This window comes from Ursus arctos, unplaced genomic scaffold (genome assembly GCF_023065955.2).
Source record: "Ursus arctos isolate Adak ecotype North America unplaced genomic scaffold, UrsArc2.0 scaffold_2, whole genome shotgun sequence".
Classification (NCBI taxonomy): Eukaryota; Metazoa; Chordata; class Mammalia; order Carnivora; family Ursidae; genus Ursus; species Ursus arctos.
Genome location: NW_026622874.1, coordinates 2,502,434 through 2,522,160, shown reverse-complemented (window position 1 = coordinate 2,522,160; position 19,727 = coordinate 2,502,434). Strand labels below are relative to the sequence as shown.

Genomic DNA, 19,727 nt, shown 5'->3' with positions numbered 1-19,727 from the left:
CTAGGGTTGAATCAGGAAGCTTAGTAGCTGTTTTCCTGCATCATAACCATTATTATTGCTGTGAAATTTAAATGTTCAACTTTCAGAATTATAAAGGGAGAAAAGACCCACAGACGATGTCTTGGTATCTTGTCTCCACTTACACCAAAGATGAGAATGCTTTATATGTTGATTTATATTTCCCTAAGCAGATATGTCCCTTTTCTTAGAAATGCATTCCATGTATAGCAGTCAGGAAAATCCTCAGGTACTCTCAAATTCTCTCACATAGAAACATCATAGTATATATTTTCGCATTGTCTTCCACTTAATTGTGAAAAGCAAAAGTGATCATGTGTTTCTATATGAGGTGTTAATACACCGGAAGACCATAATTTAAAAATCCTTCAGTTTGTATAAGTATGATAAGTCCTGTTCTCTTGTTTCACACTTAAAATTTTTTAAATTCTTAATGCAGTTGGGCGGCTCAGTCGTTGAAGCGTCTGACTATTGATTTTGGCTCAGGTCATGATCTCAGTGTCCTGGGATGGAGCCCCGCCCTGGGCTTTGGGCTCAGCGGGGAGTCTGCTTGTCCCTCTGCCCCTCCTCCCGCTTGTGTTCTCTCTTTTTGTCTCTCTCCCTCTCTCTCTCATAAATAAAATCCTTAAAGAATTTTTTAATTCTTTTAATCAGTGTTAAATTTTTTTTAGAAAACCTTGTAAAGTTTTGTGTTTTCTCTTTTACTTAAGAAATCCAAACTTGTCATTCTTTCAGGTGGATAACAATGCCTGCTCTTTAAGGCTATATATATATATAAAATATATATATAATATATATATAATATATATTATAATATATATATATAATATATATTATAATATATAATATATATAAAATATATATATAATATATATATATAAAATATATATATAATATATATATATATATATATTTTTTTTTTAAGTTCAACATGGGGCTTGAACTCATGACCCTGAGATCAAGACCTGAGCTGAGATCAAGAGAATTTCTTGAGCAAAATTTCATGGACCTTACAGAAGCAAGAATGGACACAGTGACCTTCCCTGCCATAAAATACATTGAAAGGGAAAGAGAGCAACAGATGGAGGATTAAGAACAGATGACCCCAATTTCCATCTCCTCAAACCGCCTTTCTTGACTGCCCCTATTAGTAGTCTGCCTATGTGTACATTGTGGCGTTGTACTTGCTTTTGAAACCACTCTGTCACAATGCTGACCTGTTTATGCAAAGTTTTCTTCTACGCTAAGCCATTCTTTAACTTACACTGCAAAATCTAATGTAAGATGATGTTCTTCTTATGTGTACTTTTCTGCCCTCATGCATGTCTTCTTTCTGGTTTTATTTGATAGATGCAGATGTCATTGAGTCTGGCATTTCGGTGAGAAGTACTGGGTCGGCAGCCTCCTTGGCTAGTCAGGGAGAGAGAAGACGACGCACCCTTCCCCAGCTTCCAAATGAAGAAAAGTCTCTTGAGAGCTCCAGGGCCAAGGGTGTAACACAGAGGTCAGAGATCGGAGAAAAGCAAGACACGGAACTTCAGGAGAAAGAAGCACAGGCGTACCAGAAGGATAAGCAGGATGCCGACAGAGCCCTCGGTAAGATGAGCAAGGCAGTGCACGGGGAGCCCGCGAAACCTGCTGGAGATGGTAGAGCCCTGCTTCACTTGGGCAGCTCTTCTGCAAAGGACAAGAGTGAAACTGACAAGGAAGCTTCTTTGGTAAAGCAGACATTAGCTAAAATCCAGCAGCAAGAACAAAAGGAGCAGGCACAGTGGACACCTACCAAGTTGTCAGCTTCCAAGAACATCGCAGGTCAGATAGATAGGTGCCGGGAGGAACCTTTCAAACAAGAGTCACAGCCTCAAGACAGAATTCCAGGACACTCTACAAGCAAAGGAGAACGGGTGACACAAAACGAGGGCAAGCGAAGAAAAGCCGAGGACGTTCTCAAAGGTCAGACTTCAAAGGGCGGAGATAAGAAGGAATCCTCCAAGTCCTTGGTGCGGCAAGGAAGCTTCACCATAGAGAAACCTAGCCCGAACATACCCATAGAACTCATTCCCCATATAAATAAGCAGACTTCATCTACGCCCCCTTCTCTGGCGTTGACAGCTGCCAGCAGAGTACGAGAAAGAAGTGACTCCATGGATACTGATTCTAGCATGGACACCACCCTTATTCTGAAAGACACAGAAGCAGTAATGGCTTTTCTAGAAGCCAAACTGCGTGAAGATAATAAAACTGACGAAGGCCCGGATACTCCCAGTTACAATAGAGACAACTCCATCTCACCAGAATCTGATGTGGACACAGCGAGTACAATCAGTCTGGTCACAGGAGAGACTGAAAGAAAGTCAACCCAAAAGCGGAAGAGTTTCACGAGTCTCTATAAGGATAGGTGTTCCACGGGTTCTCCTTCCAAAGATGTTACAAAATCATCATCTTCAGGTGCTAGGGAGAAAATGGAGAAGAAAACAAAAAGTCGTTCGTCAGATGTAGGCTCAAGAGCAGATGGTCGTAAATTTGTCCAGTCCAGTGGAAGAATGAGACAGCCTTCGGTAGATTTAACAGACGATGACCAGACCTCTAGCGTACCTCATTCTGCTATCTCGGATATTATGTCGTCGGATCAGGAAACTTACTCTTGTAAATCTCATGCCAGGACTCCACTTACCTCAGCTGAGGAGCACGCACATTCCAAACTGGACGGAAGTAAAGTAACTAAATCTAAGACTTCCCCCGTCGCACCTGGATCTTCCAGTAAATCAACCACTCTTCCAAGGCCGCGACCTACTAGGACTTCCCTCTTGCGCAGAGCACGACTTGGCGAAGTGTCCGACAGCGAGCTGGCTGATGCTGACAAAGCATCTGTTGCTTCTGAAGTGTCCACAACGAGTTCTACGTCAAAGCCGCCCACGGGAAGGCGCAACATCTCTAGGATTGATTTGTTGGCTCAGCCACGTCGAACAAGGCTTGGCTCACTGTCAGCTCGCAGTGACTCTGAGGCAACAATCTCTAGAAGCAGTGCCTCTTCACGGACTGCAGAAGCCATCATTCGAAGTGGAGCCCGATTAGTACCTTCAGATAAATTTTCTCCTAGAATTAGAGCCAACAGTATCTCTCGGCTATCAGACTCCAAGGTCAAAAGTATGAGCTCAGCACATGGCTCTCCCTCAGGTAAATTGGGTCCAGACTTTTTATAATGTTAGCGTATTTCTTTCATGTTCTGGGACTCCTTCTTTTAAAAAATTAGATGTCTAGTGTTACTCCTAAAAATATTCAACAGAAAGATTACGCTATAAGAGGGTACTTTCTCCTATAAAAATTATTTTAGTTAGCTCATTAGTAAGTGGAAAATTCAGAAGTTACACACACTTCAATTAATGCCCTGGGGCAAAATAATGATTTCAAAATTAGAACCTATTTTGGAATGTTAGTTTTCTGGTTGACACGGTATCTGGATTCATGTGTCAAATTAGATGAAGAATAATATCTGGTTTAAATAATAGGAATTAACATTGTACTGCTAAAAGCATGTGTTTGATTTTTAAATATCCTCACATAATTCAAAGCCCTTAATCTGAAGAGCAGGATACCCTTTATTGTTCCTTGAGAGCTAAGTGAAATAATTGCTATTTTACCCTTGCTTTCCCATTTTATGTAGAAATGTCTCATATGCTTTTTAAAGTTCAATCTGTTTACGGTTGGGGCAGGTGAAAACTAATTCTTAATTTATTTCAGTGGAAGAAGATGGATTCGTGAGATAATCCCTAAGCACTATGGGTCTAACCGGGCTACAGAAATGTAACTGATTCTGAGTACTGTCTCAGAAAGAGCTCTTCTGTTACTTAACTCTAGTCATGAGCTGTCACTGAGTGTAATTCCAAAAGTTACTTCGTCCCTGCCAGAATCTAACGGCTCCTGGGATACTTGTCTGCTGGTGTACTGCATACTCAGCTGTAGCCCGGGAGAGTACGTGTGTGACCAGAGTCCTAACCCAGATACTCGTGTGTACCCTGTGAGCCTGGACTCTGACTTCATAATCAGCCTCACACCCGGGTGGGGCTGCAGAGGCCAGTGGGGGAAGCCAGCTGCTCAGAGACTTAGGGAGCTCTTATCAGCAAGCATCCGAGTGAGCCCTAGGCTTGAGGGAAGAGCGAGGGAAGGTTGGTGTGCAGCCCGGTGTTTTAAGTGTGCCATCTACCGCAGCGCAGCCACGAGACTCAAACCTAACGGTGCCCCTCGTGTTCTGTTGTCACTTTGTACTCCTCCTCTCTCGTCCTCACTCTCGCGTGCCTCCCCTCCACTCACACCTCCCTCTCCGCGGGTCATTGGCTGTGGTGGTGACGGGCAGATCCGTGGTGGGAGTGGATGTAGGCGGAAAATAGGGGACATAGAATCCTGACGCCAAAAGAAGAGCTGGCATTTTCCCTCGTGCCCCCACCCTCCCTGCTTCTGCACTTGAAGCTCTCGTTGCTGGTTCATGCAGTTGTCGCGAGCGTTTCAGAACTGCTGTCCGTTCGTTGATGTTTCCCTAGTGTTGGTTTTCTGTCGTTCTTATGGCTGTACCTCTTCAATTCACATTTCCTTTTTGCTGCATTCTGTGGTGTGTACTGTGATAGAATTTCTTCTGCCACGTGGCTTGTTTGATCACCTCATCTCTACTTCAGTACATGGGAATGTTACAGTTTCCTCCTGTCTCACCGTAAGCCGTGTGTCACCAAGTAGCATGGGACGGTTCCTTCTGTACCAGTCGTCTGGGCCGTAACACATGAGTAAGCTAGTCTTACTCCTCGGTGTTGAACACGAAGGGCTTCTGTGAGATGCAAGCCAAATAAGACTACTTACGCAACTCCTAGAAACCACTATAAGATGCTATGTTATGTCTTTAAAGATAAAGTTTGTTTTCTGCTTTGAATACAGAACTTGATAAACGTGTGGTTTTCTGTATCCAAAAAGTACCTTGAATTGCTTATTGAAATTCCCTGGGGTAAATTGAGGTACGTGATTTGGGCCTTCTTCATACTTAGCAGCAGCATATTAAATAATTAGAACCATAGAATTGAAAAGCTGGAAGGGTCATTCAGTTTAGGTAACTCGGGCCCAGAGATGCAGTGACCCGCCCTGGTCACCTAGCCGTGGAGGGGACAGAACAAGAAGCCTCAGGGCCTTTTCATTCCCAGCCTCTTGCTGCTTCTCCCACATCCGGTCTAGCTCTCGAAAACGGTCTGTGTCTGTGTGCTTGCAAGCTCTCAGAGGACGGCGGGAGTCATTGCATTATTTTCAGCAGTATATGCAAGGCCAACATACAATGTATGTGGTGTGTTGTCTACTGTCATCTATGTAATTCTGATGTTTTACTAATTCATGAAGCCACATCGTGATCCAGGATTGTATGTTCAGATTCTCTCAAGATGCCCGTTTATAATATTCTATCCAATCTAGAAGGATAATGACTAGGATCTCGTAGTCAGTGGTAATGTATAAAATAGTTATATGGATAGGTAATAAAAAAAAAATAACAAGAAAAACAGACACTTTTTTGACCTAGTTGCTAATTGGGGATTAGCATCTTTGATGCTATGGTATTTCTACTTAAGATAATTATAATACCTTGAATGGGAAAAAAATATAAAAATTCTTAGCTTTAGCTTTTGAATTATGATTTAAGGGGCACCTGGATGGCTCAGTCGGCTAAGCATCTGCCTTTGGCTCAGGTCAGGCTTCCTGCTCAGTGAGAATCTGTTTCTCCCTCTGCCTCTGCCCCTTTCCTCGCTCGTGCTCACTCTCAAAATATATAAATAAATACAATCTTAAAAATATGTATATGATTTAACAGCATGTAAAACCACACTGTCAGGGTTGCTGTACAAACTGTGAACTTTAAAGGACTTAGAAATCTCTCAGCCTCGAGCCTGTGGTATGTCCAGATGGGCATACGTGAAAATAATTCTGTAATGTTTCAAATTTCATAATGTAGGCCGTGTCTAAAAAAAGTTTTTCAAAGAAATGTGTATGATAAAATTAGAAGAATGGAATTTCTGACTTAGAAACATTAAGAGTAAAAGTTCTTTTATGCTTCTTTCATTCTGATGTAGGAAAGTTTTTAGGAAACTTTAGGAAAGTTTAGTCCCCACTTCCCCCCCATTCCTTCAATATCAAATTATATTAAAATATCCAGATTTATTTTGATAAGACATATTTAAAACTAAGTGTGCTGAATTATCAAAATAAAGCAGTTGGTTTTCATTATGTTTTAGGTGCACATTATATCATGTTAACCTCCTTAGAATTTTTTTTAGACTGTTGCTATCTCCTTTTTATTCTAAACCTCACATTTTATAGGTGGTAGGAATTAGGTATTGGGCATGCATGGCTTTAGTTATTTCTTCTTCCAGGTCAAAGATCAATACAGAACATGGCCAGGGATTTTTCTCCCCCAATGATCTTATTGCGACATGCTTATAAATATACCTGTAAAATGTGTTTGTGGTTTTGTTTCCCACCAAAATATTCTGATACAAAGCATGAAAATGTAGTGCTTATTTCCTGAAATGTATTTGTTACATCTATAGATGTGGATGTGTTTTAAGGCCAACAAAGTTTTGGTTAGCAGTAAAAGAAATCAGAGCATTCACAAAAAAATAATCCTATAACTTTCTTTTTAAATTCTTGACAGTATCTCTTCATAGTGAATATAGTAGTTTATTATTTCTGTAAGAGGGAATGTTGTGTAATTTTATAACTAAGTTAAGTTTTATAATTAATGTAACTAAAATAATTTTCGGGTTAGCTATAAAATTAATTAAGCTGATCTTAGAACTTTGATTTTATTATATGTGCTGTCTCGCAGCTCACCAACCAAGAAAGCCTCCCTAGGGATTGGCATTTCAGATACCTTTGACATAACTTTTCAATTTAACGATTTACCTGAAATTTCTTACTAGTGTCAGTAATATATCAAATAAGCCTAATGCTATAAAATTAAGTTTAATTCTATGCATGATTTTACCTGAACAGAATAAAATGAAAGAGGAAGAAGTAAAATTTCTCTTCATGATTAGAAATCCCAAAAACCATCAGTCCATGAGAAATTGAGGATATCTTTTCAAAGAAGAATTAGCCTAACTGGAATTGTAAAAATAATTTTTTTAAATAAGGATTTTCTAACATGTAATTGTGAAGTCCTAGGGATAGCAATGAAAGAGCTTTGAACTCTGGGAGTCGGTAGACCTGGCTTAAACTTCGATTTAAGTAAGGCAAGACCTTTCTGGGCCCCTTTTTTCTCCATCAGTTGAAGAACTTATGCTAATGGCTAAGGTCCTAATAGTCTAAAATTCTATGAAATAAGTAGGCAATAGGGAAAGTCGAAAACATTCTAACTTGAAGTTTACCCTGCAGTAACTAGCAGATTGTAAGGATTTTATTGTCTTCAGATAAACTGTGTTGCTGTAGTTCAGAAGCGAGGATTAAGAAAGCAAAAGGTACTGAGATAATGCTAAGTGAAATAAGTCAAGCAGAGAAAGACAATTATCATATGATTTCTCTCATCCATGGAACATAAGAACTAGGAAGATCGGTAGGAGAAGAAAGGGATAAAGAAAGGGGGGTAATCAGAAGGGGGAATGAAGCATGAGAGACTATGGACTCTGAGAAACAAACTGAGGGCTTCAGAGGGGAGGGGGGTGGGGGAATGGGATAGGCTGGTGATGGGTAGTAAGGAGGGCACGTATTGCATGGTGCACTGGGTGTTATACCCAACTAATGAATCATCGAACTTTACATCAGAAACCGGGGATATACTGTATGGTGACTAACATAATATAATAAAAAAACATTAAAAATTAAAAAAAAAAGGAAAAAGAAAACAATAAAAAAAGAAAGAAAGCAAAAGGTACTGAAAGAAGTTTTTTGGGAAATAACAGACCCTGGCATGAAAGTCCCTTTCCTGGTCACTCTCCTGCCAGTAGTGATCGTTCCACTGGTGTCCACACACGCCTTGGCTGTTCCACAAGCCAGGTGGCGTCCAGACGGAACGGGAGCTCGCTTCCTCGCGCACCCCGTGTGATAGGTGTACCATTGGTAAAGACAACCCTTAGTTGAGAATTTCACCTCTCAGCTATACCTTACTTATTTTATCTCTCCTTTTGCCCTCAATTTTAAGAGAACAAACCTAAAAACGTGACCTTTCAGTTTTTAAACTGTGCTTTATACTTGAGGTTGCTTTTCTTTGTAAAGATATTATTAAGCTGCACCAATCTTACTGGCCTCTAGATAGGCCTATAAAAATAAGTGGGAACTTTATGAACGTCGTTTGAAAAAAGGAGTTTTTCTCTTTTTTTTTTCTCCAAAATGTAATTAATTTCTGATCTTGAGACTCAGACTGTTAAAAGTTGATTCTAATGTGGTGGCTCCACTTACATATTGTCACCTGGCACCTAGCACTTGCTTCTCAGGTGCCCGTCCTGCTGCCATGTGTTGTAGCGCTCACGAAACAAGCAGCCTTCGATGCCGCGCTCTCTGACTTACGTCCAAGTGTGAATGCCCTCAGCTCCATCATCCCTACCTATGTTTTCACATCTCCTGCAGTTTATGAAAACTCTTTGCTATTGGTTTTGTTTTCGCTCCAAACAGCTTTCAGTTGTTCTAAGTATGGTTTCCATGGTTTCCAAATCAAGAATCGGGAAATTTAACAAATCATCTTTCTCCTATTTGTGAACTTGTTTTCTATGAATAATATTCTAAGGTAGCAAAACGAATAAACATTTAATGTTTAATGAAATGCCTTTATTAAAAAGTATAAACCTTGCAATATTTCTAATTTTTTCCTAAAGCCTTTTTGCTCTTATTCCTAAACTTTTTCTGAAATTGTTTTCAAGTCTTAGGCTCAGTTCAATTCGTAGGATTTTTCAGATGTCTGAAATAGTAATTTTCCACTGTGGTGAAAGCTTTTTTATATTAATGAATTACGGTAAAACCAGAAAATATATTGACTACCACCTTCAAAAGACACTATAAGTAATTACCTACCATTCTGTATATGTGTTGCATACACTTTTCCAGAAAGCCATGAAGTTTCTGCATATCTTCTTATACCCATGAGTCTTGTTCCAAGCTCCATGAGCTTCAAATGAGAATGTGAATCAAGACAAATGAGTAGGCTCTGATTTAGGGCATATTCCCGATTATAGATGTCTCTGCTTCTTAAACCAGTTCTGGTGGCAGTGTTTATCGGGTTATCTGACAGCCACCTGAGTCTTAACCAGAGTCCGAGAGGCAAAAATGTTTGGGTAGGAAAAGACAGGAGGTGCAAAATTCCAGTGAAGTAGGATGAAGGAATTCTAGACTCCACCAACCCATGCAGCCTAAGCTCAGTTTCTGTTTTAAAAGGGGGGGGGGGAGAGAAAAGAGAGAGAGAAAGAAGAAGAAAGAAAGAAAAGAAAGAAAACTCTTCTAATATTAATACAATTGGAACTAGAAGCTCCAAGCAGATGCAAAGTTTATGTCACTTTAGCCACCAGAAACGTCTCATGCTTCTCAGTAGGTTTTTCCTAATCTGAGAAAAGCAAATGGTCGGTTTCTAGGAATTCATTCATTTATTCAAAAACAGTTATTAAACATTTGCTAGTCAGACATTCTGCCAAGGGCTGGGTATGCAGTAGTAGATTAAACAGGCATGGCTCCTGCCCTTGTGAGGTTTCCGTGAATCAGCCATTACTGCCCTGTTTTTGACCTCTAACCTGTGCTTCACAAATTATTTGTATATTTGGTTCTTCCATTTACAGTAGTAGTGAAATTAATTTGTCTTCTGATTTTTCAGATGTGTCAGCAACACCATCTCTTAAATGTCTTTACTAATCTTAAATAAGAAAGTGATTGCCACTTTCTTTAATGTGACTATTCAGTCTCTCCTGTGCCTTTACTGTCAGTGGTTGTGAGAACAGCCCCGTAGAGCTTGGCTCCTTGTAGGTCTTACGCCATCGTCTGTCTTCACCGTATGCTTTCAGTGTCAAAGCAGCAGAGTTGTACTGAGGATGCTTTGTTGTGTTTTTACCACGTAAAAAGATTTTTTCCAATCATAGCATAACAGGATGTTGAATGACAGAGGTAATGTTTTTTTTCTGCCATAAACGCATAATTTCCACAGCAGGAATTATGCACATGTGTATGTCGGGAAAAGAGGGTTTTACCATCTCCATGTTGAAAGTCTGTGTGGCATGAGGAAATCTTTTCCCTTACTTTTATTTTTGTTGTTGTTGCTGTTACTGTCATTAAAAAAAAAAAAATCCATATCTTCACTCAGATGGGAAATATTTGCGACTAAAAAGTACCCAAGTTAAACATTGATGAATAGAGCTTGCTTAGTTGTTTATCATTAGTGAATTTTTCATCTAAATGTTTTATTCACCGTACTACAGAAAACATGCTCTTTCAATTGTTTTTAATTACTCATTGTTTTTAATTCACCAAAATGTATTGTTTCTATCTTTAAGAAGTAGTAGACTTATGATTTTTGTGAGATATGTGTATGTCAGTTATTGAAAATTGTGCTGTGTGTGTCTCATGGTGTTTTTGAAATCATGATTTTTATCTCCTTTAAAAGGTAACATAATAATTCTTTTTTTAATAATTAAACTAATTTAGTAAATTCAAGATGGAGGCGCTTTCCTACTGATTATGCTTCCACCTCAGAAGATGAATTTGGATCAAACCGTAATTCCCCTAAACATACTCGTCTACGTACTTCTCCAGCCCTGAAAACTACTCGGTTGCAGAGCTCTGGGTCAGCAATGCCTACGAGTTCTTCGTTCAAGCACCGGATCAAAGAGCAGGAGGATTACATCCGGGACTGGACTGCTCATCGAGAAGAGATAGCCAGGTTGGTTCTTAATGGATCATCTCGAGGAGTTGGACGTTTTTGTCAGTGTTTCAACCTGATAACAAACGTTAGCTTTTGTGTGCTTCGTGCAGATAGTCCAAGAAATGAAATCCGCAGGTAACTACGAACCTAGTTTTCCTCCAGTTGCTCTCCATCCAGTTTCTCTCGGTTCATGTTTTTAATGCCAGTGCTACTAGCATATGGTAGAACTAATTTATTTTGGTTGCAGCGCCCCTTTGTTTCTAGATACCATTTTTGAAAGGTAGTGTCAGCTTTACACAATTAAGAATTGTGCAGCTGAATTTTTGATTACTTTCCTTTTATCCTCCAAAGAGGTAATAGTAGTAGAGTTGTTGGGGATACATTGCTCATGTTCTCTGGGCAGGATTAGAGGAGGTGGATTTTTACTCACACTTTTATGAGTTCATTAGGCACAGTTTAATTCAACCCTTCATTAATTATTTTGAATATTCACTATATTTGTTTAGTGTAACCGTTAGGTTATATGATAAAAATTCATGCTGCAGATGTGATTTTTAATTAGTACCTTGTCATGGCTGAACATTGAAGAGAGGCTACACTCAAACAGATGCTCTTGTAGTTAAAATATGTTTTTTTAAGTTGGTAAGGTATTTACTGCAGTGTTTTATACCGTATGTTACCTAAACATTTTCACCGTTGACATGCTATCGTGATTGCTGCCTTCAGTTTAAGACCCTGATCTTCAAGTTTTACATTTGGCAACATTATTAAAGAACATAATATATACTAGTCCCTAGATGCTTTAAAGAAATAAACTCTTACCATAATTTAATGGTGTTTATCTTTTTTTTTTCCTTTGTTGACTTCTGTGAATTATGTTTTTTCTGGCTCATTTCTTTCATGTTTAAGTTTTTTGGTCTTTAATGACCATTTACTTGTAATTGCTCTTAAGTGCTTATAATTCTTTGACAGCATGCCCTTTTAATCTCATCGTGCTGCTTAAACATTTTATTTTGCCATATAAATAGCTTTTTCTGAGACTAACTATTGAAGCATTGCAAGCCAGTTCCAGTTAGGGGACAGGCCTATATGTGCTTCAGGGTCCGTGAATTATTATGAGCCCACAGGATGCCTGCAGTGAGAGAATTTCAACCCATTTTTTATTCTTATGGGCAGGGCTGGCGACTGCAGGCCCAGTCCTCCTCCCATCGTTTCCCCTTCCTGTGGGGGAGAGGTCTCACTGCACCTTCTCAGGAGGTACCTGAGGGAACTAGAGGGTGTGTCCGCTTCCCCTTCGAGGGCCCCCCCTGAAGCCCTGGAGCCCAGACCAGAATACCTGGACCCTTTCTTCCCAGCCAAACCCACTTCCCTGCCCCCACGGAGAAAAGAGATACTGCAGAGGGGACAGTGCACAGGAACTCTGGGGGACATTTTCACTTGGTTCCATCTTGTTACCATATGCATTCTGTCACCACTGTCTCTGTGTATCTCGTTTTCTGTAGCCCGACTGCTAAACAGCCAGGCCATTTAACCTCTAAAGACTTTATGCCTTTTCCCTCTAGTTAGTAGCACTGTGCTTATAAAACTTGCCTTTGGGATTTTAATTTTTTAAGGTGTATTTTTCAGCCATATATCTGAAAGAAAGGAAAAACAGATGGATTGCAAAACTCCAAATAAAATGTTTGTATTGTTTTAGAGTTTCTTCCTCTAGCAGATTTGATGGGGGTGGAGACTGAGAATAAGAACAAGGATTATAAACTTGGAGTTTAAAAAAAAAAAGTGCACAGATAACAAGACTATAAAATATTCCAGTGAGTGTAACCTAGAAGCATTATGGAATTAGTAAGCTAGATTTAACAGCTATATGAATAGGTCCATAGTCTTTATTGAATTATAAATCTGTTATTTCTACTTGAAGATATTCATTACTTTGGTTTTCTTGATAATTTTGCATTTTAGAACTCCTAATGCTGGTGTTTAGTAGGTACTGAGACTTTTAAGCAGTGTGGATTTAAACCACTTTAATGGTCTGTATTACTGAGCCAGTTTTAAAATAGGAATTGTCACGCAAAGAAACAGCTGGCATGTACAAGATAAACTTGCAAATTAAAAGAAGGCTTTGGGGTGCTTACTGACTGAATGATCTACGTCGTGCATACATTAGAATTATTCATGTTAGTGTAATTTTTACTGTATAACCTGAGATTACTATTGTCTGTTTATTTAACTTGTTTTTTCTAAGTAACTCACACTGCTGTCTACAAATAGCAGAAGCTTCATTGTACAAACGTCTGCATGATAAACTTAAAACCAAAAATAGATTTTTGGATAAGCTCATGCTTATTTTTTGTCTCTTTTAAGTTTGGTTATTCTGTTTTTCATCCTAGTTCATTTATTTCAGAAATACAAGAATCGAATATAGTATCTAAGAGAACACTTTAAACTCCTTCCAGGAGAATTATATCAGCAGTTAACAAGTTTTTAAAAATTACATGTGGAATGATCGTGTGAGATGTAGCATGACGTAATAAAAAGATCTAGTTACGCCATTTATTTGTGACTTTAAGCACAAGATGCTCATGTAAGCTGAGCCTTATGTTCCTCATCTGTAAAACGAGATGATGGCTACCTCTCCTGCAGGGTGCCCGTGAGAATGAAGTGAGCTGACCAGTCTAAAGCTTCTTTCCAGGGCTGCTCATGGTCATGTAGTGGTTTGATTATATTATAACATACATTACAATAATTATAATGTGCTCCTTATATTTATTCTAAGCTTATACAAGACCAGAACATATGTATTGGTATTCTTCCTACCTTTTTGTATTGGTAAATAAAGGAACTGACCACAGATTGGGTCTGTTCGGCCATAAGCTTCCATTTAGCTTCTCTTTTTAAATCTATAGTTAAACTGTTATGCAAGGACTGCATTCCTTGAAAGTCTTTCAAGCTTACATTTTGTCCAAGTGAAAAAAATGTTACTTTGTACCTGCTTTTGATTTTAAAGTTGCAGAAGCTTTCACAGGTTGTTTAAAAATGTTCTGCCATTCCGAAGCCTTCCCTGTGGAAGTAGCCACATTGAATTCAAGAGATGCGTAACTTAGAAAACTTTCGTATCTCATTGAATTGAGATCTTTTTGAGAAAAACAGGAATATCAGTGGTGGGTTATTAAGGTTCTTCCTCTTAAAAAAAAATAACAGTAAAGGGGAAAAAATCAATTTTGTTTTGCTTATCGCTGATAATATTTATTGAGATCATCAGTCTTTGTGGCTGACGACACAAGTAAACAGCTGTGTGGAAATGAGCTCTACCCCTGGGATCTGGTCCTGCCTTAGCTATTCGTAAGTTGTGCTGTCCTGAGCAAGCCGCTCGCTTTCTCCGAGAATGTGTCCTGATTCCCATTCAGTTGGAGAAGTCCTACCTCCAAGAACTGTGTGACTCTCAGATGACGTAACGTGTATGGTGACGTGCTGTGCGTAGCATGAGGTCCTGAGTCAGAGTTACTGACCTCTTTGGCCATCTGGGGAAGCGTATGGAGCTCCTTGAAGAACAGTGCTTCTAAATGCATGAGCATTAAATACTTAATTGTGTTTCACTATGACTGCATTTCTTTGTAATGTTATCAAAATATTTTTAAAGTGACAGTAATATATGGTTCTTTGTTAACGTACCAACTGGAACATTATTGCCGTGGGTTTCATGACTGCCGTGGGCTTGATTTTGAAGCAGTAATGGCTAATTGTTTTGAGATACCTATAGCAACTGTAATGTGATTTCTATTGGTGAACAGAAAACCGAGTATCTAGTACTACTATTGTCTGTTACTTGTATTTATAATCAAAAGAAATGCTCAGCTGCATTTGAAGGTTAGTGAAAATGAAGTTGTAATTGCTTTCCTATCCAGGCTCAGCGACTCTTTGGATTCTGTTTACCCTCTATTAATGCTAGTCATGAACACTAATGGTGTATTTTAAAAGACATATCACTGCTTCTGAGTAAAAGACATAATTTTCAAAGTGACAGTTTATGTGAAATTTAGTTTTATTACCTTTTGGAATTAAAGCTTAAGACTTTTAAGTATCAAAGTATTTAAGACTTTTAGTATCAAAATAGTTCATAGGATTTCCAAAAAATCTTAAGTTTTTGGTACAAATCTTTAATTAGATACACAACTTATGTAACTGATTCTGTCACAAATGATTGTTTCTGGCGCTGTTATTTAAAAGGGGTTAAACTTCTTTTCTAAAATTATTACCAGGATCAGCCAAGATCTTGCTCTCATTGCTCGGGAGATCAACGATGTAGCAGGAGAGATAGATTCAGTGACTTCCTCGGGCACTGCCCCTAGTACCACAGTAAGCACTGCCGCCACCACCCCTGGCTCTGCCATAGACACTAGAGAAGAGGTAGGAGATCTTCATGGAGAAATGCATAAGGTTCTTTCTTTTCTTTATTTCTTTTGCTTTTAGCTTTTTGCTTAGTTTATTTTAGTTACCTCCACCCTCCCTGTTTGCATGAAGCTCTGCATTTTCCAACTTTGGTTTAAAATATTTCTTTTTATGTTTTTTGTAACAAAACTAGCAAAGGCTAACATTTGGTCTACTATTAACGTGAAGCTGTAAAATTATTTAAAACAAGTACTTTGTCAGCCAGTTATTGGTGTATGGTTTCACTTTAAAATATGAATAAAATTGGCAGCTGAAAAGCAAACTAAAACTTGATAAATGATTGTATAATGTTCCTATAAAGTTTGCCTATGAAAATAATTAGAAAGGTATTTTTATACCCAGTTAGCTGGTAGACATCTCTACTAGCAAATAAAGAGAAAATTCTACAGTTTTCACTACTATAAGTAATTCTGTTGAAAAATACACATATATACTCAAGGATACTTTGAAAATTGAAATATGTGTATTTATACACACAGACAAAAATACATGTATATTCAGTTTTGAAACATTCTTGTAAATTCTGGAGTGGAAGGTAGCATGTGTAGACTCTCGCCCTTCCAAAACCAGGGCCTCCTGCTCTCCAGCTCCAGGGACCAGTATTTGCATAGACTTGCTCCAGAAGGTACCTTAATGGATAATATAAAATTAATGGTACTCTGCCATGTTGGCTGTCTTGATCTGGTGCAAGCAAAAGATTGGCATTTGAAAGAATGAATTAAAAGTTTTCTTAGGACAAAGACACGCTCTTTTGTTTAATTATCATCTGGCTGTTTTGTGCTATAATGTCAGAAATGAGTAGTTAGACACTATATGGCTGCAAAGTCTAAAATATTTATTATCTAGCCTTTTACAGAAAAAAAATGCCAGCCTCTAATGAGCTTCCTTAATTTTATGAAATCACATTCTCAATAGTAGCCCAAAATGGCTAGCCTTTTTGACAAATTTGATTCTGATAAACTGTGTTAATAATATTTTCTTCCTTTGCTTTTTGTCATATTCCTTTTATAATCTAGTTCTTTAGTGGTCTTTATTTTTGTTGTTTTTTCTCCCCCTTCATGTGTTGTCTGATTTGGTAAATGAGCTTTCATGAATCTGTGTAGAGTTTTGTTACCACATTGATCAATTGTAAATGTATATAAAATCATCCTTATTGGTGAAAAACAAAAGGATCTTCTTGGTGGCAAGACATACACAATTCTTGTGGTACATTTAAAATGATAAGATGTTATTTTCTCTGCTACCTAACTAAATTGTTGCTAACACGATTATACATGCACTCAGACCTAGTAAAATTATTCAGACATTTCATTGAATAGACTTTCATTTTTCCTTTTTGTTTTACTTCTGAATATTATACTAAAGTTTATTCCTTCTTCAGTAAACCTGAGTTACTTTATATTGTATTTGTATAATTTGCACTGTAGATGGCAGTATGTCATTTTTACTAGAATATGTAATCTGTAGTGTTGTTCAAAGCTTATACCTAAGACCAAAATACTTATTTTACGGATTTAAATTTTTTTTCCTTTTGTAAACTTAATTGGAACTTGCAATTTATGTATCTGTGAAGAAATTTGGCACCTGGATTAGGGGAGGAAAAAAAGGAAAAAAACAAGATAAGAAACTAAAAAGAAAAGAAACATTATTTTACATTGGTAAGGCAATGTGAGTAAAATAAAAGACATAAATAAAAGCCATCTACATGGCTCAGCTTTTTCTACTACCATCTGTTTTCCATTTGGGGGAATCTTATCCATTGAAGAATTGAATTTAGCATAGTTCTGTATTTTGGAATTTTTTTAAAAATCTATGTAGATGAACATCTGTTTTATTAAACAGGTACCTTTAAAGTACTTATAAAAAGAAAGAGTAATTGGTTTATTGAAGATATCATGCTTCTGTTACTACCTGACAATGGAATAACTTCTGTCTAATAAAAAAAAATTATAATGCCAATATCAGTACCTTTCCAAATTATTCTCATAAGGATCTGCTTTTGTCCTGTTAGTTGGTTGATCGTGTTTTTGATGAAAGCCTCAACTTCCGAAAGATCCCTCCATTAGTTCATTCTAAAACCCCAGAAGGAAACAACTCTCGGTCTGGTGATCCAAGACCTCAGCCAGCAGAACCCCCTGATCACTTAACAATTACAAGGCGGAGAACCTGGAGCAGGGATGAAGTAAGTCAACCATTAACTTTAACAAGTGTCAGAGAAGGCATGTCCTGTTGTGGGAAAAGGAGGAACTGTTCAACAAATGGGACTGGGGAAACAGCACTTGTCCTTATGAGTAGAGTGAAATTTCATCCCGATATCACATCATGTACAAATAATTAATTACAAATGAATTAAGTATCCAAAGGGCGCAAGAGCAAAACTTTAAAACTTTCAGTAAAAAATACAGGTAAATGTCTTTCCACATTATAGTCAGGGGTGATTTCTTAAAAGGCACAAGAAGCTTTGACTTTAAAATAAAAGAATGATAAAATAGAGTATATTAAAGGACTTTTATGAAACATACAGTCAACAAAGGATTAGTATACAGAATACATAAAGAAGTCCTACCAATCAACTTAAAAAGGCAAAAACAACCCAATAGGAAAATCTCCAAAAGACATGAACAGCATTTTACTGAAGAGAAATTACCTAAGATCTTCAAAATACAGAGATGTTCAACTTCCTGAGTATTCAGAGAAATACATTTCAAGACTACAATGTGATTCTTGTTCAATTGGCAACAAATTAAAAGCCTTACAATATTAAGTGTTAGAGAACATGGACACATAGACTCTCATGTGTTGCTGGTGGAGGTTAAATTGCTTCAGTCACTTTGGAAAAACGGTTTGACATTATTCCCTAAAGTTGAACATGAACATATCCCATGATCATATCACATAGTTTTACTGCTGGTACATACTCAAGAGACACCCTGTCCTATTTGACAGAAGAAGTCATGCAAAAGAATATTATAGCACCACTGTGGACAATAACAAAAACTTGGAAACAATCTAACAGTTTTTATCAGCAGAAAAGTGAATGTATAAACTGGTATGTTTACAAATTGAATAATTACAGAGTGATCAAAACAAGTGAACTGCAGCAATACGCCACAATATGGATAAATTTTAGCAATAAAACATTAAATGAGAAAAATCTCTAAAGATTATATACAATGTGATTCTTTGTCATACATTTTTAAAAATGAAAATACATACTTAGGACAGAAATAGATGTAACAAAATGGTATGAAAAAGAAAGCAAGGGAATGATGAATGGGATTCAGGATATTGTTTAAGCGGGCTGGAGAGTGGCAGGGAGGTGGGGTGGAGGAAACCATATGACTGGTGGTAGATTACATCAGTGAGCCATTTCTGCATAACCACAAAAATCTCAGTGGCATAGCATGGTAAGCGTGTATTACACACCTGTGGGTTAACTGGTACGGCTCAGCTGGACAATTAAAAGTTGTAGGTTGAGTCCAGGTCTGCCCATGTGTCTCTCCTATTGCTTGGACAAGTGGGCCAGCCAGGGCTTGTTCTTGTCATGGTTCTATCAGCAGCACAAGAGAGCAAGCCCCACCATACAGGCACATTTCATATTCGTGTTGTGTCTGCTAAGATCCCATTGGTGAAACCAAGTCACATAGTGGAGGTCAAAGGCAAGTATACTCTTCCTGTGGGGTAGGGAATGAGTATTCTTGGCCATCTGTTCTGTTACATGGTTATTGTTGCACTCTAGCTTTTGCTTGGCTGTTAGATTTATCATAAGTGCTTATTACATTATTAAGGAGAAAGAAAAAGTCCAAATTAGACTAGTGATTTATATCATGAATTAAGAGTTATGATTAATTCTGTGTACCTGTGAACCAGTGCAGATAAAAATTACTAACTCTCTTGAAAATAAATGTGGCCATGACAAATCAGGTATGGAAAAGGTTTATGATAGTGGAAATTAGATGAAATGAGTTTGGGAAAAATTCAGGGATATAGAGGAGTTTATTCACCAAAGAGTGGTTATTTCAAATAGCACCGTGGAAAGAGCTAATTGAGGGCTGCCATGCAGCAGTGGTACAGGTAAAGGCTTAGGGTGTGGGTAGGAGGATAATAAAGAAAGTAGGAGTGGACAGGAAGGGTTGGATCATAGGTTGGCATCCTGCGAATTCCTGGATTTAAGGAACAGGGGCTAAAAGTTAGTATGTAAGAATGTGTCTGTTTGCAGTAGTACTGAGTAGAAAAAGATGTCCAAATGGAGAGCATGTAGCCAGCTCTGTAGTTTCCACTGCAATATACTGGACGGTTTTAAAACACACTCTGTCCTGGCCTTAGTAATTGATGTCCTCCTCTCTTGCTTTGGCTTGTTTCCTCAAGCCTCACAAAATACCATTGTTTATTCAGCCTCTCA

The 19,727-nt window shown here is 38.0% G+C and overlaps 1 protein-coding gene across 15 annotated transcripts in view; it reads left to right on the top strand.

Annotated features, from left to right (window-relative positions):
* Positions 1 to 19,727, top strand: part of CEP170 (centrosomal protein 170) — a 119,865-nt gene that overhangs the window by 91,485 nt on the left and 8,653 nt on the right. For 7 of the 15 annotated variants that reach the window (XM_057315021.1, XM_057315017.1, XM_057315015.1 and 4 more), the window contains 4 exons: positions 1,369 to 3,195; positions 10,663 to 10,897; positions 15,136 to 15,313; positions 17,337 to 17,507. In XM_057315021.1, coding sequence (XP_057171004.1) covers positions 1,369 to 3,195; positions 10,663 to 10,897; positions 15,136 to 15,313; positions 17,337 to 17,507 — 2,411 coding nt within the window. The remainder of the gene's footprint in view (positions 1 to 1,368; positions 3,196 to 10,662; positions 10,898 to 15,135; positions 15,314 to 17,336; positions 17,508 to 19,727) is intronic. The other 8 variants (XM_057315018.1, XM_057315016.1, XM_057315011.1 and 5 more) reach the window with 4 other exon arrangements.